Source organism: Fringilla coelebs (assembly GCF_963513975.1).
Source record: "Fringilla coelebs genome assembly, chromosome: 2".
Lineage (NCBI taxonomy): Eukaryota > Metazoa > Chordata > Aves > Passeriformes > Fringillidae > Fringilla > Fringilla coelebs.
The window spans coordinates 26,596,604-26,617,947 of record NC_140029.1 but is presented as its reverse complement, the minus strand read 5'-3'; the positions used below and the strand labels follow the sequence as shown (position 1 = coordinate 26,617,947).

General features: G+C 40.8%; 1 protein-coding gene and 1 long non-coding RNA gene across 3 annotated transcripts in view; one reads left to right on the top strand and one right to left on the bottom strand.

The window, feature by feature from the left end:
* Nucleotides 1-1,042: 1,042 nt before the first annotated feature.
* On the bottom strand, nucleotides 1,043-4,155 carry LOC311150917. Its single transcript, XR_014615968.1, has 2 exons — nucleotides 4,055-4,155; nucleotides 1,043-1,230 (listed from the first exon to the last, which is right to left on the bottom strand). It is a non-coding gene; the product is annotated as an uncharacterized lncRNA (long non-coding RNA).
* Nucleotides 4,156-8,272: 4,117 nt separating this feature from the next.
* GRTP1 (growth hormone regulated TBC protein 1) overlaps nucleotides 8,273-21,344 on the top strand; it is a 34,475-nt gene continuing 21,403 nt past the window's right edge. For both annotated transcript variants that reach the window (XM_084226294.1, XM_084226293.1), the window contains exons 1-3: nucleotides 8,273-8,405; nucleotides 9,901-10,052; nucleotides 16,010-16,168. In XM_084226294.1, coding sequence (XP_084082420.1) covers nucleotides 8,368-8,405; nucleotides 9,901-10,052; nucleotides 16,010-16,168 — 349 coding nt within the window. In that variant the 5' untranslated portion in view covers nucleotides 8,273-8,367. The remainder of the gene's footprint in view (nucleotides 8,406-9,900; nucleotides 10,053-16,009; nucleotides 16,169-21,344) is intronic.

The window sequence follows — 21,344 nt, the reverse complement described above, 5'->3', positions numbered from 1 at the left end:
TTCAAAATTTTTTAGCAAGAAATGTTAAATGCAGGCTGGACCCAGACAACCAAAGGTAGCTCTGTGGGTCAGGGGAGTGCAGGTTGCCAATAAGTGCACAGGAGGATGTATTTACAAAAGGTACTGAAGGGTGCTGGAGCAGCAAATCAGACCACAGAAAAGCTAAAGTCAGACATTGATTCTTATGTAGGTGCTACCCAATTGTTATTTCTTCCCAGAAATCAGTCCACTAGAGCTGTCTTGTGTTTCATTACAAATGACCCTTTGTGAGGACCCTTGACAGCAACTGTGAGGTTTTTAAGTCCTGTTTATTATGACTGCATAAACTTAACTGCAAGGACTGGCATTAGCTTTCTCTCCTGGGAATATGAAAGGTATTGTCAGGGACACACTATCGTTGCTGAGGGAAATACAACACCTTGCTAATCCTGCATTTGTTTGGTGCTAGAACCTACACTGTGAACTCTGGCCACCCCTTGTAGTAACCAGACAGCAGTACTCTAAAATACAGCCAGTGCAATCAAAAGAACTACAGTGTTTTCCCCCACAGAATAAGTCCCAGTCATGCTTATGAATACTGTGTGCACTTCAAAAGCTGAGTCCTTCCTAGAAGAGGACTTCCAAGAGTCCTTTTTTTTTTCTTTATTTTTTTTCTTTTTCTTTTTTTCTTTTCTGAAGCACTGGGTGAATCTGAGGAAGTTCTCAGCACGTCATCCATCTTCCTAGTATCTGACCATTTGATTCTCAGCTTGCATAGAGATGCTAGACTTGCAACTTTGCTGTGAGCAATAATTGATCCTGTAATGTGCAGGGGGGAAATTCTGCATTGTTCTGCATAATTTTCAATGAACCACCAGATTTCTTTCTACCAGATGGAAGGCTGAACTTGCTTTTGATCTACTTGCAGCTCCTTCATGCTTACTTTCTCTGAGTACTCAGATGTGAAGTAAAGCTGTGACTACACCTTCACGTTTATGATCTACTTGCTTTAATGTATAGCCCCCACCTCTACTTTTTGTAACACAAGCAAAGAAATGCCATGTGAGAGACAGAGCAGCCACATGTAATATATTTCACAAGAGACAGTCAGTTCCTTCAAGCAGATACTGGATCTTTCTGGCTAGGAGAAGCGCTAGATCTTCCCAGCTCTGCTTCTTCTGGATCAGCAACTCTGTGTTGCACCTTGGAAGGCTCTAAGACTTTGGTGGGTTTTAGAGCTGGACACTGGAGCTGGAGAGAGAAACCACGTATTTTTCTTGAGCGAAGGCCTGACTTACAGATTTTCACACTGGAAGAGAATCATCTCTTCTTGAGAGATTCATACACTTTCTCTGATCCTCGAGTCCTCAGCTGTTTGAACCCCAGGGGCTAGGACAGGATGAAACAAAGGACTGAAAATTAGTAAGAGGCGTGAAGAACACTCAGCCCATTCCCTTTACGTCTGTGGGATTGAATCGGACCTTTCTTTGCTGAAAAGTGCTTCATTTATACAAACTAATCTGTTGCCCACGTATAAGAAACATCAAATTCTCAAAGTCTGTAATTCTCAACACATTTTATACGGGGCATTTATGCTGCCATCAAAATACAAAAAGCTTTGTCTGAGAGAAGACAGCAAAGTTAAGAGAATTGCAGCTGGAATTACTTATACAGTCATTCTTTAGAATTCCAAATGGTTTCATCACATGTAGATATCATGTGCTAAACTGTAGCTGAGCATGGCAGAGAATCAGGGCCCCTACAAGGCATGTCCACAACTCCAATTGTCTAATGTCAATGCTAAGTATTACTTACGTATTTTGGTGAGTTGATTTGCATCTACATGTAGATGATGACTCCAGTCAATTTTTCATCAACAATTTTCCATCAATGTCTAATAAGACAACGATTGCACTTTTACAACCATATGAAAAAAATTACTTTGCATAGATCAGGAAAGATAATAATTATCATAAAGCTTAGTTGACTGTGTTCAGAAAATTAGCAACTGCTCATGGAGAATTGTCAGTGAAAAGATGTCATGTAAAAGGAAATTATAAAAATTAGACATTTGGAGTTTCTGAGAATAAAATTTTTGAAAAATACATTTTTGAGAAATATGAAAACACAGAAATAGTACATGTTGCAGAAGCAATATAAATGTGCAGCACTGTCACACTCAGTGATTGTTATGGCTCCCTGAATAATTACACCAAATTAAGTTCTATAATTTTCTTTAATTCATACACAGCTAAAATAAAATTTCTCAGTTGAAAAACACAAACTGGTGTTTTGTTGACAAAAGAGCTACACTTTGAATGGAAAAAAGGATCAAACAGCAGACTGAGAACATATTACTTTGTATCTAATTGTGCAGCAAACCATGGAAATACCAAAATGTTGCTGCTGGTTTTCAACGTACGCTTCCCTCTTCGATGTGATTACTCTAGAGGGGAAAGAATAGTGTCAGAAATGCCTGAAATATGAAAAAGAAAAATTAAATTATTTCAATTTTGATAATGTACCAGCTTGTCATAGTACTAGGAACACTTATCTGCAAATTAACACAAAATGAGAATGACATTTTTCCTCCAGTATTAGTCATATGATGTAATTTGTAACCTGACAAAAGTAAGCCAGAAGAAAGTAATAATTTGATCCTAGATGTTGCAATCACAGTTTCTTCCCTTCCAAAGGAATTTAAGAACATGATACTTCAGCTGATATCCTGATCCCATGTAAGTAGTGAGGCATGTCTGTACTGATGGTTGTTGCTATAACCTTGCAGTTCCAAGAAGCTTCACTCACTCTTGCTGTCAAACTCAGTTTTAGGTTTTCAAAAAACTTCTTTTTCTTTCAGGCTGTGAGTTTGAAAATGTGTTGGGGATAAACATGCAGAAAGCTGTGGTGAAGAACAACCTCCTTGGGAGCACATTACCTTTTGCAGAGTTCAGCACTCCAAAGCTTGGAACTCACAGAAAGGGAATTTGCTGATCTAACTTAAACTAAGTACCCCTGTATGTATGCATTATAAGATAGTACTTAATTACAGAAACTTCACAGCTGTGCTCCTACAAAACTCATCCTTATTCCATGGGTGAAATTGATGACTGCTCCTGAGTGGGTAGATATACCTTCTTCATTTTACACCAAATCATGTGGTTACTTTAAGGTTTTATTTATTTATTTATTTAATGGATTATTTCTAGAGAAACCCCTTATTGCATAGAGACAACTAAGTGCAATAGCTGATGTTCTTCACAGCTAAGACTCTGTATTTATATGCAAATACTGTATTTAAAGACCTGTAATGATAACTCTTCCTGTTTCTTACCAATTGGGATACTACTTGAGACAACTGAAATGACAGACCTTGCCGAGGAAACCTAATGCAGAAGCCATCAAAGGCCAGGAGAAGGTTTGCCTGAACTTTTCTCAATTAGGAACAAATGTGAAGTCATAGTAGACAGAGAACATCCAAATTAAACCCCATCCCTAATCAGTAGATATTTGAGCTACCAGATTTGCTAGGCAGGGTATCTTCACAATTGGGATAAGAAAGGAAAGGGGATGGGACAAGTAGGAAGTTAATAATCTCCAATCTTGCCTACCATCTCTCCTTATGAAATGTCAAAGTCCAGTTATAAGCCTTGTACTCATGCAGCCAGGAAGGTAAACATCATCAGCGTGATTTAGAGGGCTTTCAGCACATCCCTCATGATCATTCAAGTAGGTAAGGAAAAACAAGATAAACAGAACAAAGCCATTTAGAAAATACTTCACTTTGTCAGCTGAATAACAGAAATGTTTTACAGAGTTGCAGCTTGACCTAAGGTGGATTCATTAATTTCTCTCCTGCTCTACTCAGTTCCATGCTGCTGGGTTAGTGATCTGTGATAGCTACTGACCTTTTTCCTAAGGACACCCTTGTCCCTGCCTTAGGAACGCTTCCTGCTAATAATGTTTAAGTGTCTTTCCCATATCCCTTCTGACATATAATTTTGCTGTGTTTTTCACACTAAGGGCACTACCATATAATTTCTCTTCCCCTGCTGTTTCCAGCATTGTCACTTACAGCCTTGAGCCTTCTTTTCTGACGCAGCTGGAGCATGGCAGCTGGGTGCAGAAACCCTTCTGCAGAGGTTTCCATGGGTCATGTTTATTCTCCAGGCAGCTTCAGTGCTATGCAGCAAGCTTCAGAGCTCCTTTTTATAGATGCAGTTATCAGTATGCTTTGACTCCCAGGGCCACAGTCATACCGAGAATAATCAAAATACTGGCGGTTCCCAGACTACACGTGGATGTAACTTGTCCTTACAGCTAGTAACCTTCATAGTCATGAAGCTGTGAAGCCTCTAGGGAACGGTGGAAATTAACTTTAAAAATACATTTCTGTCCTTGCTATGCAGTCTGTTCTAAAGTTCAGTGAATGCTGATGGAACAATTCAACGTGAACAGGTTTAATCAGGCCTGCAGACTACAATTATGTAAGCATGATGCAATTTGCTGGGACAAAAACATGGAACAAGTTCAGCATTCCATTACATTTCATTATGGATTGAGAGCCTTAATCCATATGTAGGTGAGGATTGACTAAACTTGGTAGGTGGATGGTTGTAACAGGAACTAAAGGTGTCTGGATATGATGGTTATATATATGGTATATAAATACACACACACAGGTTTACTTCTTACTGGATACTCTATACTGCCAAACCTACTTAACCTTAACTGGTTTTCTCCAAATATGGAGCAGCAGATTTATTTCAGGTCATGAGAAAGTAGCTCCAGCCAAAAACAAGAGCTCCAAGGAAGCAGGGTACACTTGTGTGGCGTGGTGAACTAAGTACAGACAGAAAAATGAGTGGTTGTATGGAAAATCACATGAGCTAGGGAAGCCACGTATGCTGTGGGATTTTCATCCCTTACTTAGGATACTACAGCACCCAGTCTGTAGTGAGAAATATCTTTTTATCTCTTCTTCAATGTCAATGCATTCATATTTTTTAAAAGGGACTATTAAACCATCTTGTAAGCAGTTAAGTTTTTTTAAGTTTAAATTCCTGTCTAGATCTAAAAAAGCAGAGTTGCTGCCTTTGCTGGAAATGGTGTTTCTCACTGGTATTTCTTAAGATTCACCTGTGCTGCTTTACAAATATTAGGCACACTATATCCATGTACACCTATATTCATACACACCTTATTCTTTCTTGGTCCTGTAGTGCTTTTCTTTCCCCTAACAATTTCTCTTGTTTGGCCTCCCTGAAGCCAGCAAAAAAGAACCTCAGGGGAAAAACTCCAGACACATATCTGATATTCAAAATAATAAATAAATTTCTTCCGTTCTTGAATAGATAAAGAATCCATATGGTTCCCACAGGCAGTCAAAGAAATACTTCCAGCACAAATATTACTAAGGAATTTCTGCTGGTGCTTCTTCTCCATTTCTGGCCTTAAGAGTAACAAATGGCTGTGGGGTGGTATATGAGGATCTGAACCACATTTCAGCACTGCTGATACATCAAACAGAAGTGACGTAGCACGCATGTCACATAATGTTAGGAAGCATAAAGCCACTCCAGAATAATTCCCGATAAGGCTGAGAATCATCCTGGTATTTAGCAACTGCTCTGCAAACACAAGGGAAGCCTTGCTCACTAAAATGCAGGGTATGAGACAAGCAAAGCTCTGAATATGCCTCAGCCTGTGAAACACTCATCTGCTGTCTTCATCTGCCTTTGCAGGGAGCTCGTCTAAATGCCTACCCTTAAAGGGAAGTCACTATTTTAAGGGAGTCACTATTTTACTCTGGGAGCAGAACCATGAGAATTTCTATCAAACATGTTCACCATAACATAAAAACGTAAGGCATAAGGTTTAGATGCAAAAAGGGGGTGGGGAGAAGTTATATAAAGTGTATTTCCTTTTGCAGCAGATGGCAGATAGGAAGGCTGTGAGCTTCACTGGTCTGAATGTGAGCTAAGCCTATTCTTCTGCACTCTGACACTGTCACCAGCTCCCTCAGAAGTAAAGGATCAAAAGTCAATAGTATCTTTTTCTGCTGGTCACACCACCAAAGCAGTTTTCAGATTCGAGGGTTTATGCATTAGTTTCTTTGAATGCCTTTAAAAGCAACGTGATATCTGCCCAGAAGAGAGCAGCATTGATACCCTCCGAAGGACAACCAAGGTATTCTCTCTCGCCAGTGGGCTGGCTCGTATTATCAGACAAAATATGGGGATCCAATTATTGTGCTGAAATTTAGGAATTATTTCTATTAATCAATTAATAACCTAAGCATTATTAATGGGGGCTTTTGTGTGTAACAGGCATAAATCTGAGTCAGCCACACAGTTGTGTTTGTGTTAGAGCAACAGAAACTGTTCATAACATTTGAGGCTTGAGTAAAAGTACATTGTGTTATAGACAAGGCTACCCTTGATGCACAGCAGATGTACCTTAATTAATCACAGCAACAATCTGCTGTTTGCAGGGAACTTTTGATGCATCCATCAAAGGGCGTACGCACCAAAGAGCCTGATGTTGACAGAGGAAGTATAACTGTTACCTAAAAAGCCTGTGCCTTCAGGATTTAGAAGAGAAGAGGACATTCTGCTTAACTGAGGCTCCTTTTCTTCCGTGGGACAACGTTCCCTCCTATTCACACCTCTGCCAAGGATTTTCTGTGAGAGCGTGGCCATCTCGCAGGGCAGAGCTGTTTGCTGAGCGTGCTCTGCCTACGCTCCGCCAAGGCAACGCTGGCGGCGAGTCAAGCGCGGCTTGGCACGGCCCCGGCCGGCTCCCCGGGCTGGGCTGCAATCCCGCTCCGGTTCTGCCAGTGCCCGTGGGGCCGCACAGTAATTGGAGCAGGAGCACCCTCCCGCAGCAGCAGCAGCCCTCCGCCCGCTGGAGCACAGAACTCCCTCCCGCCCTCCCGCACAAAAAAGGTAATAATTACGTTTTGCTGAACAATCACAAATTTTCACAGCACTGCAGTGTCAGTTAAACCAAGCACAAACCTCTTTATTTTCTTTTCCTTGCATCTTTATTTTCTTTTCCTTGCCATTGGAGCCGAACTACTTTTACGTTTCTGTGTGGGTGATCGCCTGTGATCCTGCAGAGGGAAGGTGGCTTTCCTGAAGAGTGTGCTGGCACAACTGTTGATCTCCCTTGTGAAATCCCATCTGTTGTCTGCAGCAACTCTTACTTGCTGGCTGAACGAGATAATGTTTCCCCAGCAGTAGCTGCAATTTTCCAAGCACTTTGCTGGGTGCAAAGTCAGAACTTTATTCAAAAAAGGACAAGCAAAAATATAATTTCACTCTCTCCCTTCTGTTTTGCGGTGTGTTATGAATGAAACTGCTGGCAGTCAGGTAGGGCTGAGTCCTTGTGGACTTCAGGCTTTGTTCAAGACCTCTAAAGATGAGGAACAGTGTGCTAATTTTAGAGGTGGATTCTGGAAATGTGGAAGCCAATTTTTTTAAATATCATTTTCTGTGTTATTACACCGCATTTTTTACAATCTGACATTTGTTTTTTAAGTAATGTCTAAATGAATGCTAGTTTACGGTGGAAACTAATCAGCAGAAGCTGGGAATATTACAGTGTATTAGAACAAGGTTCTTCATCCAGAGAAGAAGTTCCTGGGCACTGGAACAGGCTGCCCAGGGAATTGGTCTCAGCACCAAGCCTGACAGAGCTCAAGATGCATTCAGACGATGCTCTCAGGCTCATGGTGTGGCTCTTGGGGTGTCCTCTGCAGGGCCAGGAGTTGGGCTTTGGTGATCCTTGTGGGTCCATTTCAACTCAGAATATTCTGCGATTATGAATAATTTGGGAAAATTAAAAAGAAGATTGTGATGATTTGGGGGGAAAAAATCCCAAACCAACCAAGTGAACTTAAATAATAACCCAGCCACCTCTTCTTTCTGGTTATTGGGAAATTCCTTGGGTTTGAAGAGCTGTACCTGAAACCACTCTCCCCTCGTACTAGTGAGATATTTCCCTCGTGCTAAAACATTTAAATTTTTTTTTCCCAAGATGTGAGCGAAATGTAAAGAGCACAGATATAAGCCGGGACCACCCTCAGACCCGCATTTCGCAGCCGGGCTGGCCGGGGCAGGGAAGGCGGCCCGGTCCCGCGGGCGCGGAGCTGCCCTGCCCTGCCCTGCCCTCTCCTCCTCTGCCTTGCCTTCCCTTCCCCTCCCCTGCCCTGCCCTGCCCGCTGCCGGCCCGGGCACGGGCACGGGGCGGGCCCGGCGGCCGCCCCCGCCCCTCGCAGGGCGGCGGAGAGTTGAACTGGGGAGCCGGAGCTCGGCGCGGGGCCGCGGCCGCGGCGCTGCTCGGCCTGGGGAGCGCCCGCCCGCCCGGGCGCCAGCGGGGCGGCCGATGGCGAGGCCAGAGGACGGGCGGGACTGGGCGTACAGGTAGGGCTGCCGGCAGGGCTGAGCTCGGACCGCGCCGGCCGCGCACGGAGGGCGAGCTGCGCCTCCCCGAGAGCTCGGAGCCGGCCCTGCCGGGGGCTGCGGCCGCGGGAAGCCCCCACGGACCGGCCCAGGCGCGGCTGGCTGCTGAGGGCACCGAGCGACCGCCGCAACCTTCCCTGACCGAGGGCAGCCGGGGAAGGCGGCTTCCCCAAAACCCTGCGTCCTCCCTCTTTGTTTTCTCTTTCTACCTTGGGAATGGAGTGGAGCATGAAATTAATCTGTACTTGCTGCCTGGGCAGTCGCAGTCGTAAATAAGAGATGGGTGTTGATGGACGTGTGAGGGGGTTTTGTGTGTGTGTGTGTGTGTGTGTGGTTTGATGTTCCGTGTCTTCGGAGAAACCTGTGTCAGGGGTCTCGGTGCTTTTTACACCTGTGGGTTTCGTGTCAGATTTGAGGTGTAAATGAATACTAAGGTGCTCTTCTAAACAGCCAACAGTGTAATACCGATTGGGGTTCTGAATTATTTAATTGTTCCTCATCTGATTCATGGTTTTCTACCTGTCACGCTCCCGTGAGCCAGTTTTCCCAAGGCTGTGCCAGTGCTGCTCCATGGGCAAATTCCTTCGCCATGAATGAAACAGGCAGTGTTTTGGGAAGTTAAATCCTGAAGTCTGTCCTGAAACCTTGTCTAACTGGACAGATCCCTCTGCCTGTTTAACTTCTGCGAAGCCCATTAGTGTCCTGTGCTCAGGTGATAATTTGCAGGTGTGGAGCCCCCTGGGAAGTTGCCATAAATATAATTCAGCAAGGTGAGTTGATATATTAGAATGGAATTAGCCGCGCAGCTCTCATACTCTGTCATTATTGTGCTGCCTGAGATAATGTGCTATAACTTTGAACAATTGTAAAAGATAATAAAATAAGCATTTTGGTACTCATACAAAGAAGGTAGCTCAACACAAGGATTTGTCTTTTTCCATCTTGTATATTTTCATGAGGATAATTTCAGAAATTACCCCTTTAAAAATAGCCTTTGTAACTTGTTACACGTGTACTTTCTGTTGTCATTTTTCTGCACAGAGCTGTCATAAAAGAGAATTCAGGCCACATTGGAGCTGTTGTGCTATACTTCATACTTTTCAACTGTTCGCCTATGTTGTGGAGAAAAATACCTCCCAGACTTTTATGTGACCATAATTTTGTGTCAGTTTTGCACACAATGGGTCCTTTGCTTCAAAAACTCCTTACTTAAAAAAACAGTGAAATCTGTGAAACTGACTGAACAGTGCATGTTTAAGTTAATTTATTTAAACAGCTTTGATATGCTAAATGGAGTGTAACAGTTTGTGTAAAGTAGGCTTTTGCTGGGAGGAGGGAGTCTTGAGCTGCTTTTAGAAATAGCAGCTGGAAGTTATTTAAAGCATACTTGCTTTTTTTTTTTCTTCAGCTGTAGGTATGTAGAAACATTATTATAGGAATTCTTTTTATTTTGTAGCGTTGATCCATATGGGTTTGAAAGGCCAGAAGACTTCGATTATGCATCCTATGAAGCATTCTTTTCCAGATACCTAGTGGTACTCACTAGAAGAGCAATAAAATGGTCCAAGCTCCTAAAGGGGAATAACAGTATACAGAAGAGTTTAAAAGGTGAGCTTCATGTCTCTTTATAAGTTAAAGTGCTTTATGTTAGGTTCAATGGGTTTGTATTTTTAAGTATTGAATACTATTTCTGTCTTCAAATTAAAACCAGTAGTATAAACAGTAATAATTTGTAAGCAAATATGCTATTGTTAGAGGGATTTCATTTAAACCTTCCAAAAGAGTAATCCTTCTTCAGCACAGGAATATCTTGTGACATCTGTAACCCAGCTATTGTGGCCACTTGGCACTCCAAGATGCCATTTTGCAGCTGTTGGCTGTATTGTACTCTGTGCTCTCTTTAAAAAATATGAGATTATCTAGAAGATGCTGTCTTGAACCCCAGGGATCAGGATGTTGGGGCTCTCAGTTGCTGCCTCTTTAACAGTTCTTTAGGCTGCTGAGATTTTCTGACTCTCCTTATCCTCCTTTTGTAAAATGACACATACCTTGCAGCTGAAAACTGTGTACTAAGAACCGATGATAAATGCCTTAAGAAGTGAAGAAAGCAAGATTAATGCAGGGACTAATGCAACACTGGATAAAATGCTGATGGAAGTGTTAATGTCTGCTTTAAAGAGCATGAAAACCTCTACTAATGTTTCATCTTGCAAGAGATAGAGGTAGAAATAAATGCAGAGAGTCAGAAGGTGTTAGGGAATCCTGTGAAACTAAAGGATGGAGTTTCCTCCCACTCTCTTTTTGGGTTATGTTTTTCATATAAGCATCTAAATTTTCCTGTTTGCTGTAAATGGTGCTTATCATGTTGCTTTCTCTTTGGGTGTCTTTTGGAGTTGGACAGAGTTCTCGGAAGAATGTTACAGAAAAATGGAATAAAATTTAGAGCTGTGCTCCAGGTGCAGCCTTTGGCTGGTGATTCTGATAGTTTTGGGGTTGTTTTTTTCCCTTGGCACCAGAAATGGAATGATAACTAGCGAGACATTTTAAATATAACAGTGTATTTTGTGTACAGATGTCTGTTTTATGGGTGAGAAATTCCAGAAAATGTAGGTTTGAGCTATGACTGCTGGATCATATGCTGCTAACCAGAAAGTATCTACTTCTACTATATTATTTTTTCTTAGAAATGTAAATATGTTTTTGTTTAGGGTGTCAAATTTGAATGTAGTGAGAATGTCATGCCATTTTAAATTAGTGAGGATTTTGAAATTTTGCAGAACTTAGTTTTCTAGTTGGGGAAGAATAATCTCAGTTTTGATTCATACCCTTCTCTTAATGCGTGAATGATAACAGTGGCAGCTTTTAGCAATTTCTGTGAGTTCATTTCATTTCTCTTTGTGTTCCGAGTTCTAGCATTTTAGAAAAAGTATGTTACTGTGATACTAACAGTGGGAATGCTTTTGGTCTTCTTTTGGACCCAAAACTTTGACCAAATGTCTCAACTTGTCCACCAGGCTTCAGAACCAATGGTCATGTTGCCCCACTGGTCACATAATAGCAACAGCCTTTAATGTGGCTCTGATTGTCTCCAGGTTGCTCGTTGTGGAAACTGGGATTCTATAAATCCTCTGAGGGGACACAGGCAATGGCTCTGGACTGTTGAAGTCCTGTGGGCTGGTGCATCACCTCTGATGCTACTGACTTGTGCTAAAGATACCTGGATTTCTAGGCTATGGATTCTCACATGTAATTGCAGGGAGAGTGGCAGGAAAAAGTAATACTGAGGAAATGTAATCTGAGTGTAGATTCAGAGTTGTTACAAAAAGCTTTCTGCATTAGCCTCATCTGATACCTCAGAGGAGGAGAGTGAAAGCCTTACCTGTGCAGTTACTGATTTTTAAATACTTGCCTTCTCATTTCAGTACTAAGATTGAATTCTGTGACATGCACATGGAATTGTGTAAGCAGGTGTGTGTTTTATCCTGCAAGATGATTATGCAGTGATTTGCTTGCTGGCAAATAGCAGAAGCTCTGCTGGTTATTCACTGAATTTCCCTCCTCCAGGACCTGGCTTCATTGCTATGAAGCTTTGCTCAGAACTGCTGTCTCTGCCATAAGCTAGAACTGAGAAGAATATTTGATTTGCCACTTCCCTCCCCAAACACAGTAGCTGTGAACCAAACCAATGTTGTGTGTCCTGCTGTAAGTAGGTATTAGAGAGGCAGTGTATGTGTGGTATCTCAGTAGTTCCACACCCATTTGTCTACACACAGAGAAGCTCATAATTTCTGCCTGGGTGAACAGGAAGAAGTGATGACTTGTGTTAATTTTCCATTTTGGAAATGTGGCATGTTCACATGCTGCTGGGTTTGCCTCATATCCAGGGTGGTTTGTATATGTATAATTCTGTTCCACTATAAAGAAAAAGAATTAGACTACGTTTTAACAATGGTAATTAAGCAGTGCATTGTGTTGTTCTGTGTTGAAGCCTGCTGGGAGGGGTGGGTCATGGGAATTTGGCTGACAGTTCCTTTCACTCATTCTCCAGTCTCCTTCTTTTTGTTACTTTTCTGGTATTTCATTCACCCCCCCCCCCCCCCCCCCACCTTTATCTTCACCTTGTTTCCTTGTTTGCACATGAGAGTTTATAATCATTGTTTGTCACTTGCCTTCTTTCTGTCTTTCCCTCTGCTGCTACTGAGATCCTCCAAATCCTCCAAATTTTTTTCCTTGTTTCATTGAACTCTATGGGACCAAAGATCTTTATGAGCTCTGCTTTCTGCTCTGTTTTGTTTACAGGTGGGAAACAAACTGTCTGACATAATTGCTCAAACTATCCTAATTCTGACCAAAATCATGCTACACAAAGGAATTGGACTGTTGGGTGTACTAGTCAAAAGTGACCAGCAGCAGAAGATACTTTCTGATCTTTGATAAAATACAGTGAAAGGGAGAAGTAAATGTATTAAACAGTAGTTATAACACGAGCATTTCTGTTCCAGCCCAGGGCTTGGCGGAAGGAAAGTCAGTTTGACTGGAACTTTATTACAGCACTTATGTGCTTTGGTTTTTTTCTGTTATGTATTCATGAAATAAAGCTTTTAGGTCCTTGTATGCTGTTTCCAGCTCTTCCACAGAATTTTTCTTCTAGGGCTCAAGTGTATTTCCTCAACATCCAACAATAATTGTTAGTACCTGAAAAAGTAGATGTGCAGATGCTTCTCAAAAAATATTTTTAAGATGAGATGATTTTTGGTTTTAAATGTTTAGGGGTTTTTTGCTACATAAACTTGAATCTATGCTGTAGAGTGAAACAATATTAATGGGGAAAAAGGCAATGCAACATTTGCCTTGAAGCAGAAGTCTCCAAAATTCTCATATTCTACCATCAAACAGGGACAGGCAGGTTGAAATTACTTATTTTTACATCTTGTTACTGTAAGTAGGGTACAATATTAGAGAAATGTTATTTTCTGCATATTTTTCTCTTGAAAGTTACTTTGGGTACTTATCACTTTTAGACTGCTACCCTATCAGGTAGCTGTTTTTTCTTGTAAAAAGGAAACCACATTCATAAAGTGTGACTCTAAACTCGTGAAACTGGCATTAAGTGTCAGAGGCAATTGAGTTATGAAGGGGGGGGAGGGTTTCCTAAAAATTGATGTTTCATATTTTGTTAATGAACAGAGGCCTAAAATTTTACCTAAAGATATTTCTTACCTGTGTATGGTCTAGAATTTAGACCACCTACTATGATTGTCCTGAGAGTGATTCTGTGTGCAGGGCTTGGGGGTATTCAACAGTGCTTCTTTTGAGATCAAGCCCTTGTTTTACAGCTGGTATTGGATGTATGGGTGGAGACCTATGCACAATCTGGCTTCATCTAAGTTCCCAGATGTTACAGTGGGAGAGTATTCTGCAGTGTGATATATATATATATATATATATATATATATATATATATATATATATATATATATATTTGTATAAACACAACTCTATTTATAGAATATATCTATGTCTATCTCCATATATAAATGATATATATTAAACTGCAGCTGTCCTCCTTTTCAAAACTATTTTGCTGCTTCTGAAGGCCAGTTTGCAGATCCTAGCAAGTATTATAATGGTGTGAGGGGAAAAAAACACAATGTAAAGGGCTTTTGCAATTCCTCAGGGAGTGAGGGAGCTGGGTCAGTAGTCACTTGGGGTGGTACAAGCCCCTGGCTGTCTATTGCCATGAGAATGATGGCACTGAGGAATAATGAGTGTGTGCTGTGCTGCAGCCTGCTTTCCCCTTGTGCCACTGTCAAGGGCTTGTCCATGCTTCTCTTGAGTTTAACGTGTATTGTTGGATATCAGTGTTGGCTATGTTTCCAGAATTTACAGTTGTTCCAGAAAAAAATGCCATTGGGATTATGTGCTAAAATGCTATATTATGTGCTAAAATGCCAGTATTTAAGCCAGTAAGTTTGTTTCTAGGCTCATCTGAATGTCCTTTGTTAATCTAAATAGAACTGGTTCTTGATAGTCATTCCTGTATGTTGATTTATAGGATTTCTTGAGCATTACAGTTCAAAATCTTGTTAAAGAGATGAAGTGGGGATTATTAAACCACCATGGAAACAAGTGAATTATTTCCAGTCTAAAAGAAGATTGTTAAGGTAACTTTACAGCTAGAACTGTGGAGTCTGTTGCCCATAATATAAATCCTCATTGAAAAGCTAAACAAAAACTGTACCCTGCAGACCAGGCATTTATTACCACTATGTTTCTTTGAGAGAAAACACCAGATTTTAGGTGGGTGAAATGCTCATTATATGTGCATCTTTATGTTAGGTGACACAGGGGAAGCAGCTTTGGATCCTAAAGGATAGGCAGTTGTAATTTGGTGGAATGTATTTAGAAGGTGTCTGGCTGAGTTGTACAACCTTGCTTCACTCTGTTGTTTTTAAGGCCTGTAATTTAGGCAGCATTTATTACAGAACTGTGATTCAATAAAACCTGGCTAGGTAGTGATATTGTGTGTGGTAATGTGTGGGCGGAATAAAAATCCCCACAAGGATTTGAGTCCCATAAAATTTAGAGAGGAGAAGTTGATGCTTTTATTGATACAACATGATTCATTTAGTACAAAATGTCTGTTTCACTTGTTATTTTCTTCTCTGCGAAAAAAGGGAAGAATCTCAAACATTCAGCTGTCTTTTTGGGTCAGAAAAGGTAAAGCTGATTTAGGACTGTGTACCCGTAAGCGGCATTGACTCCTTATTAATGTTTTTCATACCATTCCCAGGAGGAAGCTGCTTTCGTTGTCATTAGCCTGATGCTTCTTCCTGTAATTTTGCATCATAGTTATTTACACTGAATCATCTGCTTTAAAAAAAACCCTGAAGCACACCCTTATGATGAAAATGATACAGGAGATAAGAGCTACTCTAGATTTGAAAAGACTTCCACAGTTATTCTAGGAAAAAGTCAGCTGCTGCTCACTCACATCAGTCCAGTTCTTGCAGGGCTCATTTAGACAGGAGGCACATATTTCATAATCCTCAGTTTCTGCTGTATTTCAGTGGTCAGGTGCTGAGCTGAAGCCCTAGGGTTAGGGGAAGATGGCCATTGATGTTAGAGCTAAATGGGCAAAGGCATCGTGTCAGAGGCCACTGGTGGTGTAGGAAGAGTCAAGTCAGTGTTTGTCTGAATGAAAAAGGACAAAGATCAAGGGGGAAGCTTTGCTGTTTGTATCTCCATCCAGAAAAAAGAAGAAGAGGAAAGGATTCAAAATTTGCACAAGGGAAGAGAGGAGAGAGGAAAACCTGAGTCTGAAGATCTGAGGGGAGAGTCTGAGTGACAAGAACTTAGGAGTAAATCTAAAATATACTATTCAGCTGAAAAGTAAATGCTTATCCTAAAATGGTAGCATAGGAGAGAAAATATAATAATACTCAGTTAGGAGTTTTTCTATGACTTCTTAACTTCAGGCTGCTCATTTAAAAAAGAATAATTCAGTTGGATATTTTTTATTTATTTAAAAATGAACAAATAAAATCAAACTTTTTGTCTTGCAGTGAAGAGATATATCAGGAAAGGCATCCCCAATGAACACCGTGCATTGGTCTGGATGATTGTGAGTGGGGCCCAAACCAACATGGAACAAAACCCTGGGTATTACCACAGACTGCTTGAAGGAGAGAAGAATGCCAAGCTGCTTGAAGCAATCAAAACAGGTTATTCTCTTGATAATGCTGTTTATCTGTATTTGTCCATCCTATGGCCTTAAGTGTTGGAGATCAAGTTATGTAATGGAAAACTTGATGTTTCTGTAGTAGTGGTTTAAGTGCTGAATTAGATTAGCCATAAGCTCTTTAACAGCACAGATCTTTCCAGGTTCATCGTGTGGTTAAAAGCATTAAGGAATGCTTTTAAGGAAGATTAGAAATTATTTGAGAAGGAATAAACTAGAAAACATTGCAGTGTCATAAAAGTGATTGAAGAGTTGTAACTTTGAGCCATGACACTTGCCTTTGAGTCTGTTTCTCCTTAATTCTGTCCCATAGGACACTGAAACAGGGATGGTTGAAGATGTGCCACAGAGGCCCATATGAGGCAGGTGAAGTATGTTAGGATTTCAGGTTAAGTAAGAAGATAGACAAAAAAAAGCTGCCAATAGATTTCTATTAATTATAAATGGTGCAAAGAAGGTGAATAAGGAGCAATTATTTGTTTCTTGTAACATAAGAACCAAGGACACTGAATGAAATTTGCTGTGCTGCAGGTTTAGAAGAGTTGTTACTGTGCTGTAGAGGTTAGAAGGATGAACTGGTTTAAAAAGGAATTTGATAAAAAGAAAGGTGGGGGAATCCACTGGATGCATAAAACATTAAACACTAAATGTAAATCCCTAGGAGAAATGCAGGAGCAGAGGAGAGGTGAAACCCCTCTCCTGTACAAATGCGTTTTCATGTGTGCTTTCTGTGAACATGGATCAGTGGCCAGTACTGATGGCAGGTTATAGGGGTACCCAGATCTTAGGCTGATCCACTGGGAGGAAAAAGGCAGTAGGTGAGGACAAGCAAGTAAGAGTTTGATGTAACTTGTCCTGAAACCTGCTACAGCAGAGCCTTTGTGGCCAAGCTGATATTGGCTGAATTGTCCAATTAAAAAGTCAAGAGGCTGGGCTCTGCTCCGGTACAATGCTGAGGTCGTTTGGTTAGAAAGGCAGGTTGTCTTTTTCCTCATGCAGAAACCCAGGTACTTAAAGTTTGGGTGTTATGGATTTTTATTCAAGTTGGATAAGCATCCAAAAACTGCTGGTTTCTGCAGAGTTTCTTCTCTGCCTTTCCCCACAACAGTAGTACTTTGGGCTTTTGGGACTACACGCCTTAGTAAGGTATTTTGGAGTATAAACTTCATGTTCCTATGAATATGGAGACTAGCCAGAAAATCTGCAGGCTTATATCCTGCTCAGAACTAGAAACAGTAGAGCTCTTACTATGAATAAAGAGGGGGCTAGTAAGATGACTTTCTAAAGCCCACCGCAGTAAGGGTCTGGATAAACATCAAACTATTCAACTGGGGTAAAAGTGCTGCCAGAGAGAGTTGAAAACAACTTTTTTCCAGTACTAGACAAAAATAGGAAAGGTCAGTAGGTGGCTTTCCCCACAGGTTTAAATGAAATAAAAATTTATTTGTGGGGGAGGAAAAATAGTGGGAGAGGATAAAGATCTGTTTGTGAACTATGGAGGAAATAAAGTTCGGAAGAGGTACTGCATTGATTGGAGAACTGTGGAAGAGAAAATAATGTGGAGCAAGTGAAAGAAAAGGTAAAGAAAAATGGCTGGGAAGATTTTATTGGAGGGGAAAAAGTATAATAAAGATTTCAGACACTCCTCCTTCAGAAAGGGAGAACCAACGTGGACCTAGGAGGGATGAAAGGAACAAAGAACTTAAGGTGTATGTAAACTTTGTGGTTAGTGTGTTTAATGAACTTATGCTCCTGTTGACTGTGCACATTTTATAGTGGGCTTTGGCTGAGTACTCTTTCAGTGTGAATTGTTGCTTGACTTTGATTTTGTTCCTTCAAGTGTTGTTCTCCCATTACTGTAGTTGTTTTTAATAATAAAGCGAGGTAAGCTTTATTGTGGAATTGTGCTGCTGTTTGCTTCCATATTTGCACTTTCCAGAATTTTCAGGCAACGGTGCAGTATTTATTCCCATAGTTGTGAAGTTACAGCCCAGCACAGTGCTGGGGTTTATAAACAAGAGAACAGCAATCACACTTTTTTCTTTTTTCCCAGGGGAGGGACAGGAGGACCAGGCCAACCAAAAACTTTATTTCAAATTCAATTTAAAATGTGTAAGAGCCAATGTGTCCTCTTTCTTTCACATGCCCAGAAGCTGCAAACAATTTTCATGTATATTTGAAACTAGTTTTCATATGGGAAAGTCTTTGATGTGGTATAATCAGGTTAAAAAGGGGAGGTAGACTGTGTGAAGAAATGGTCTAAGCTTTAAAGAAAAATCTGATTAGTAATAGCAACGGAAGTCTTTCAGCTAATTAAATCTGTAATCTGTTCTTTCACCATTTTTGCCCTTTAACTTCCTGATTCTGATCTGATGAGCTTTATTGCTACTTTATTTTATATGGTATTTGCTCTTTGAACATTTTTGGTTTTTTAAGAAAAATGTAGGAGGGAACAGGCTTCTTACTCTAACCATTAAAAAAGAGCTGAAAGAATGCAGGTGTCTAAATTTTCATGACTTAGTTTATGTACGCATTTAGAAGGGCATGCATTCCAGCAACACTTTGTTTTTCATGCCCTATTATAGTAAAGCTTAGTAGGACAAATGATGTTGTAAAATAAGAAGTGGCTGTCCTAATGCAGAGGCTATGTGCTGGGTGCAGAAAGACTCGATTGTAAGTTGTAGCTCCCTTGGGGCAAGCTTCCTTTAGGCTGGTCTGTTTTGAATTTTAGCTCTTGTATCTTGTCCTTTCTCTCCATTGAAAAACACACTACTGGACAGAAGTGTGTCTGTGTCTGCAAGTGCTCAGGCATGTACATGCAGCTAATCTGTGTTTCTACTCTTGCATTTCATGAGGAGAAATTGTAGGTGCCGTGAAGTCCAAGAGCCTGAGCTGTGCTGTGTGACTGCTGGCATAAGGATCTGACTGTGGATTGGATGATAGTTGCAGGATCTTAGCTGAGTTTATGACAGGGTCAGAAAAGTAATTCAAACAATGGTCATTGCCATTTCACTGGAGACAGGGAATATTTTAGTATCAAAGCAATGAGAAGCTTCTCTGAAGCATCTCTGAAACTGAGTGGAAGTTGGGAATTTTCAGGTGAGTTTAAAGCATTTAACCATGCAAGATGAAAGGGAAGATCATTGTCAGCTCTTGTGGCTTTCCGTAAGAGGAGCCCTGACAGGTCATATCCAAACGGCTGCCTCGTGTGGTCTTTGGGCTACTAGAACAGCTGAAAAGAGAACTGGAGGAGTAAAGTGTGTAGTGGCACTTCCTCAGAATGTTTTTCCTAGCCTCCAGTTATCTGCAGTTTCAAGAGTTGCCAAGACATGCTGCATGTTTGTACCTAATAATGTTGGATGGGAAAAAATTTAAAAAATTTGCTCATGATTTTGCAGATTTGTGCTGTCTCAATGCTGTTAAACATCTCCCTCTCAACTAATTAGCTTTTATCCACCTGGGTTTGTGCTATATATGGTAGCCATTTTATATCTGTGGTCTTCCTTGTTGCCATTCTTTCTGTAATTTCTCTAATTCTTGTATCATCTTTTGGAGATGAAGGGGACTGGAATTTATGCATGTGCTTCTCAGATTTATACAGTGGCAATATTGTTCTTTTGTAGGAAATCCTAACCTGGTTGGCTTTCTTGACTGCTAAAAGCTCTTGAACTGTTACTTGGTAGTGGGGCTTTTGAGGGTCAGTTTTTCTGACTTTAGTTAATGAAAAACTTGACCTTAACTTAAAACAAACAAACCCCCCAAGCCTCCAAAACAATTTATAGTTCCAGGTGTTACCGGAAGAAGCTTGAGGATGACTGCTAAACACCCAGTTATAACAAATCTAAAATACTCTTTAAGTATACTGTTTTTACAAGTTGCAATTTATGGCCTAACATTATTCTGGATTTGCAGTGGAGTTTTTGAGTGACAGCTGAAGTGAATTTTTGCTCTGCTCTCTACTATGTAAGAAAAAAATCACCTGCCTGGAAACTCCTCAGAGCAGATGCACATCACAGATGTAGCAGTGGCAAAGAAATGACCATAAGTGGAGTAGGATATATTAGTTATAAAAATACTTGTGTAATTTACCGACCACCTGTGTCTTGGAGTGGGAGGTACCATGACATGAAAGTAAAAGTGCCATGGTTTAGGAAATGTATTCTTCAGTTTTGCACTCCCACTAAAACCACCTGCCAGTTCCTCTCCCCACCTCCAGTTGGAGGGACAAAAGGCAAAGATCATGGGTTGGGATAAGAGCAATTTACTGGAAACAGCAATGAGTAAGAAAATTAACAGTAACAGCAACAGTATTAATAACAAAAGGTATATAAAACAATTCACACAGGAAGAGAACAAATTATAGTAGACGATACCAGGCGGCTCCCTCTGCAACTTTCTCAACTGGATGGAACCCCTTCTTCCTGGAAGACAGTCCCTTTCCCAGGCCCCTGGCATTGGTGTGGTAGTGTAGGACAACCTCCAGGCCCTATAGCCATACCCCCTCCCAGCTACTGCAGAAGTTAACTCTGTCCTGGCAGGGATCAGGACAAAAAGGAAGGACGAGATAGCAAGGTGAAGAAGATTGTCATGACGATGCATGACTTTTGAAGCAATCTAAATAGGAAAAGCACGAGACTGGTTCCAAAGGCATTTGTTTTCTGGACTGTGCTTTCAAATCTCTTTGCTCCAGAAATAGCATCAATGACTGTGGTTCTTGGTACCAAAATAGACATCTGTTTTATAAACTGGGGCTAATGTATTCTGCCTGTTTTTATTACTGAATGAGGTTGAAATACTGCAGACTCATGAGAAGGAAGAGAGAAGCCAGTGGTCTTCTCATGGTTGCTACACAGAGATAAATGAGCAGGAAAGCTGGTGGTTGTTTTTGTTTTATGGCAGCATAAAACTGCCAGCTCAGAGAGCTGAAAGATTGCTATTGGGATTTAATCTGAATTTACTACAAAAGAGTAGCTAGTCTTTTCATTGTGACCCCGTCCTGGTTCTGTGCTCCCATACCTAGTTTACTTATAAGCAGCAGATCTGCACATAATGAAAAGATAGTCAGAATTTTGGGATTTATCGAGCAGTGTAAGATTCTAATGTTCATTTTGCTGTTTCAAAAGAACTCTGATTTTTTTTTTTTTCCCCCAAAACTGGAT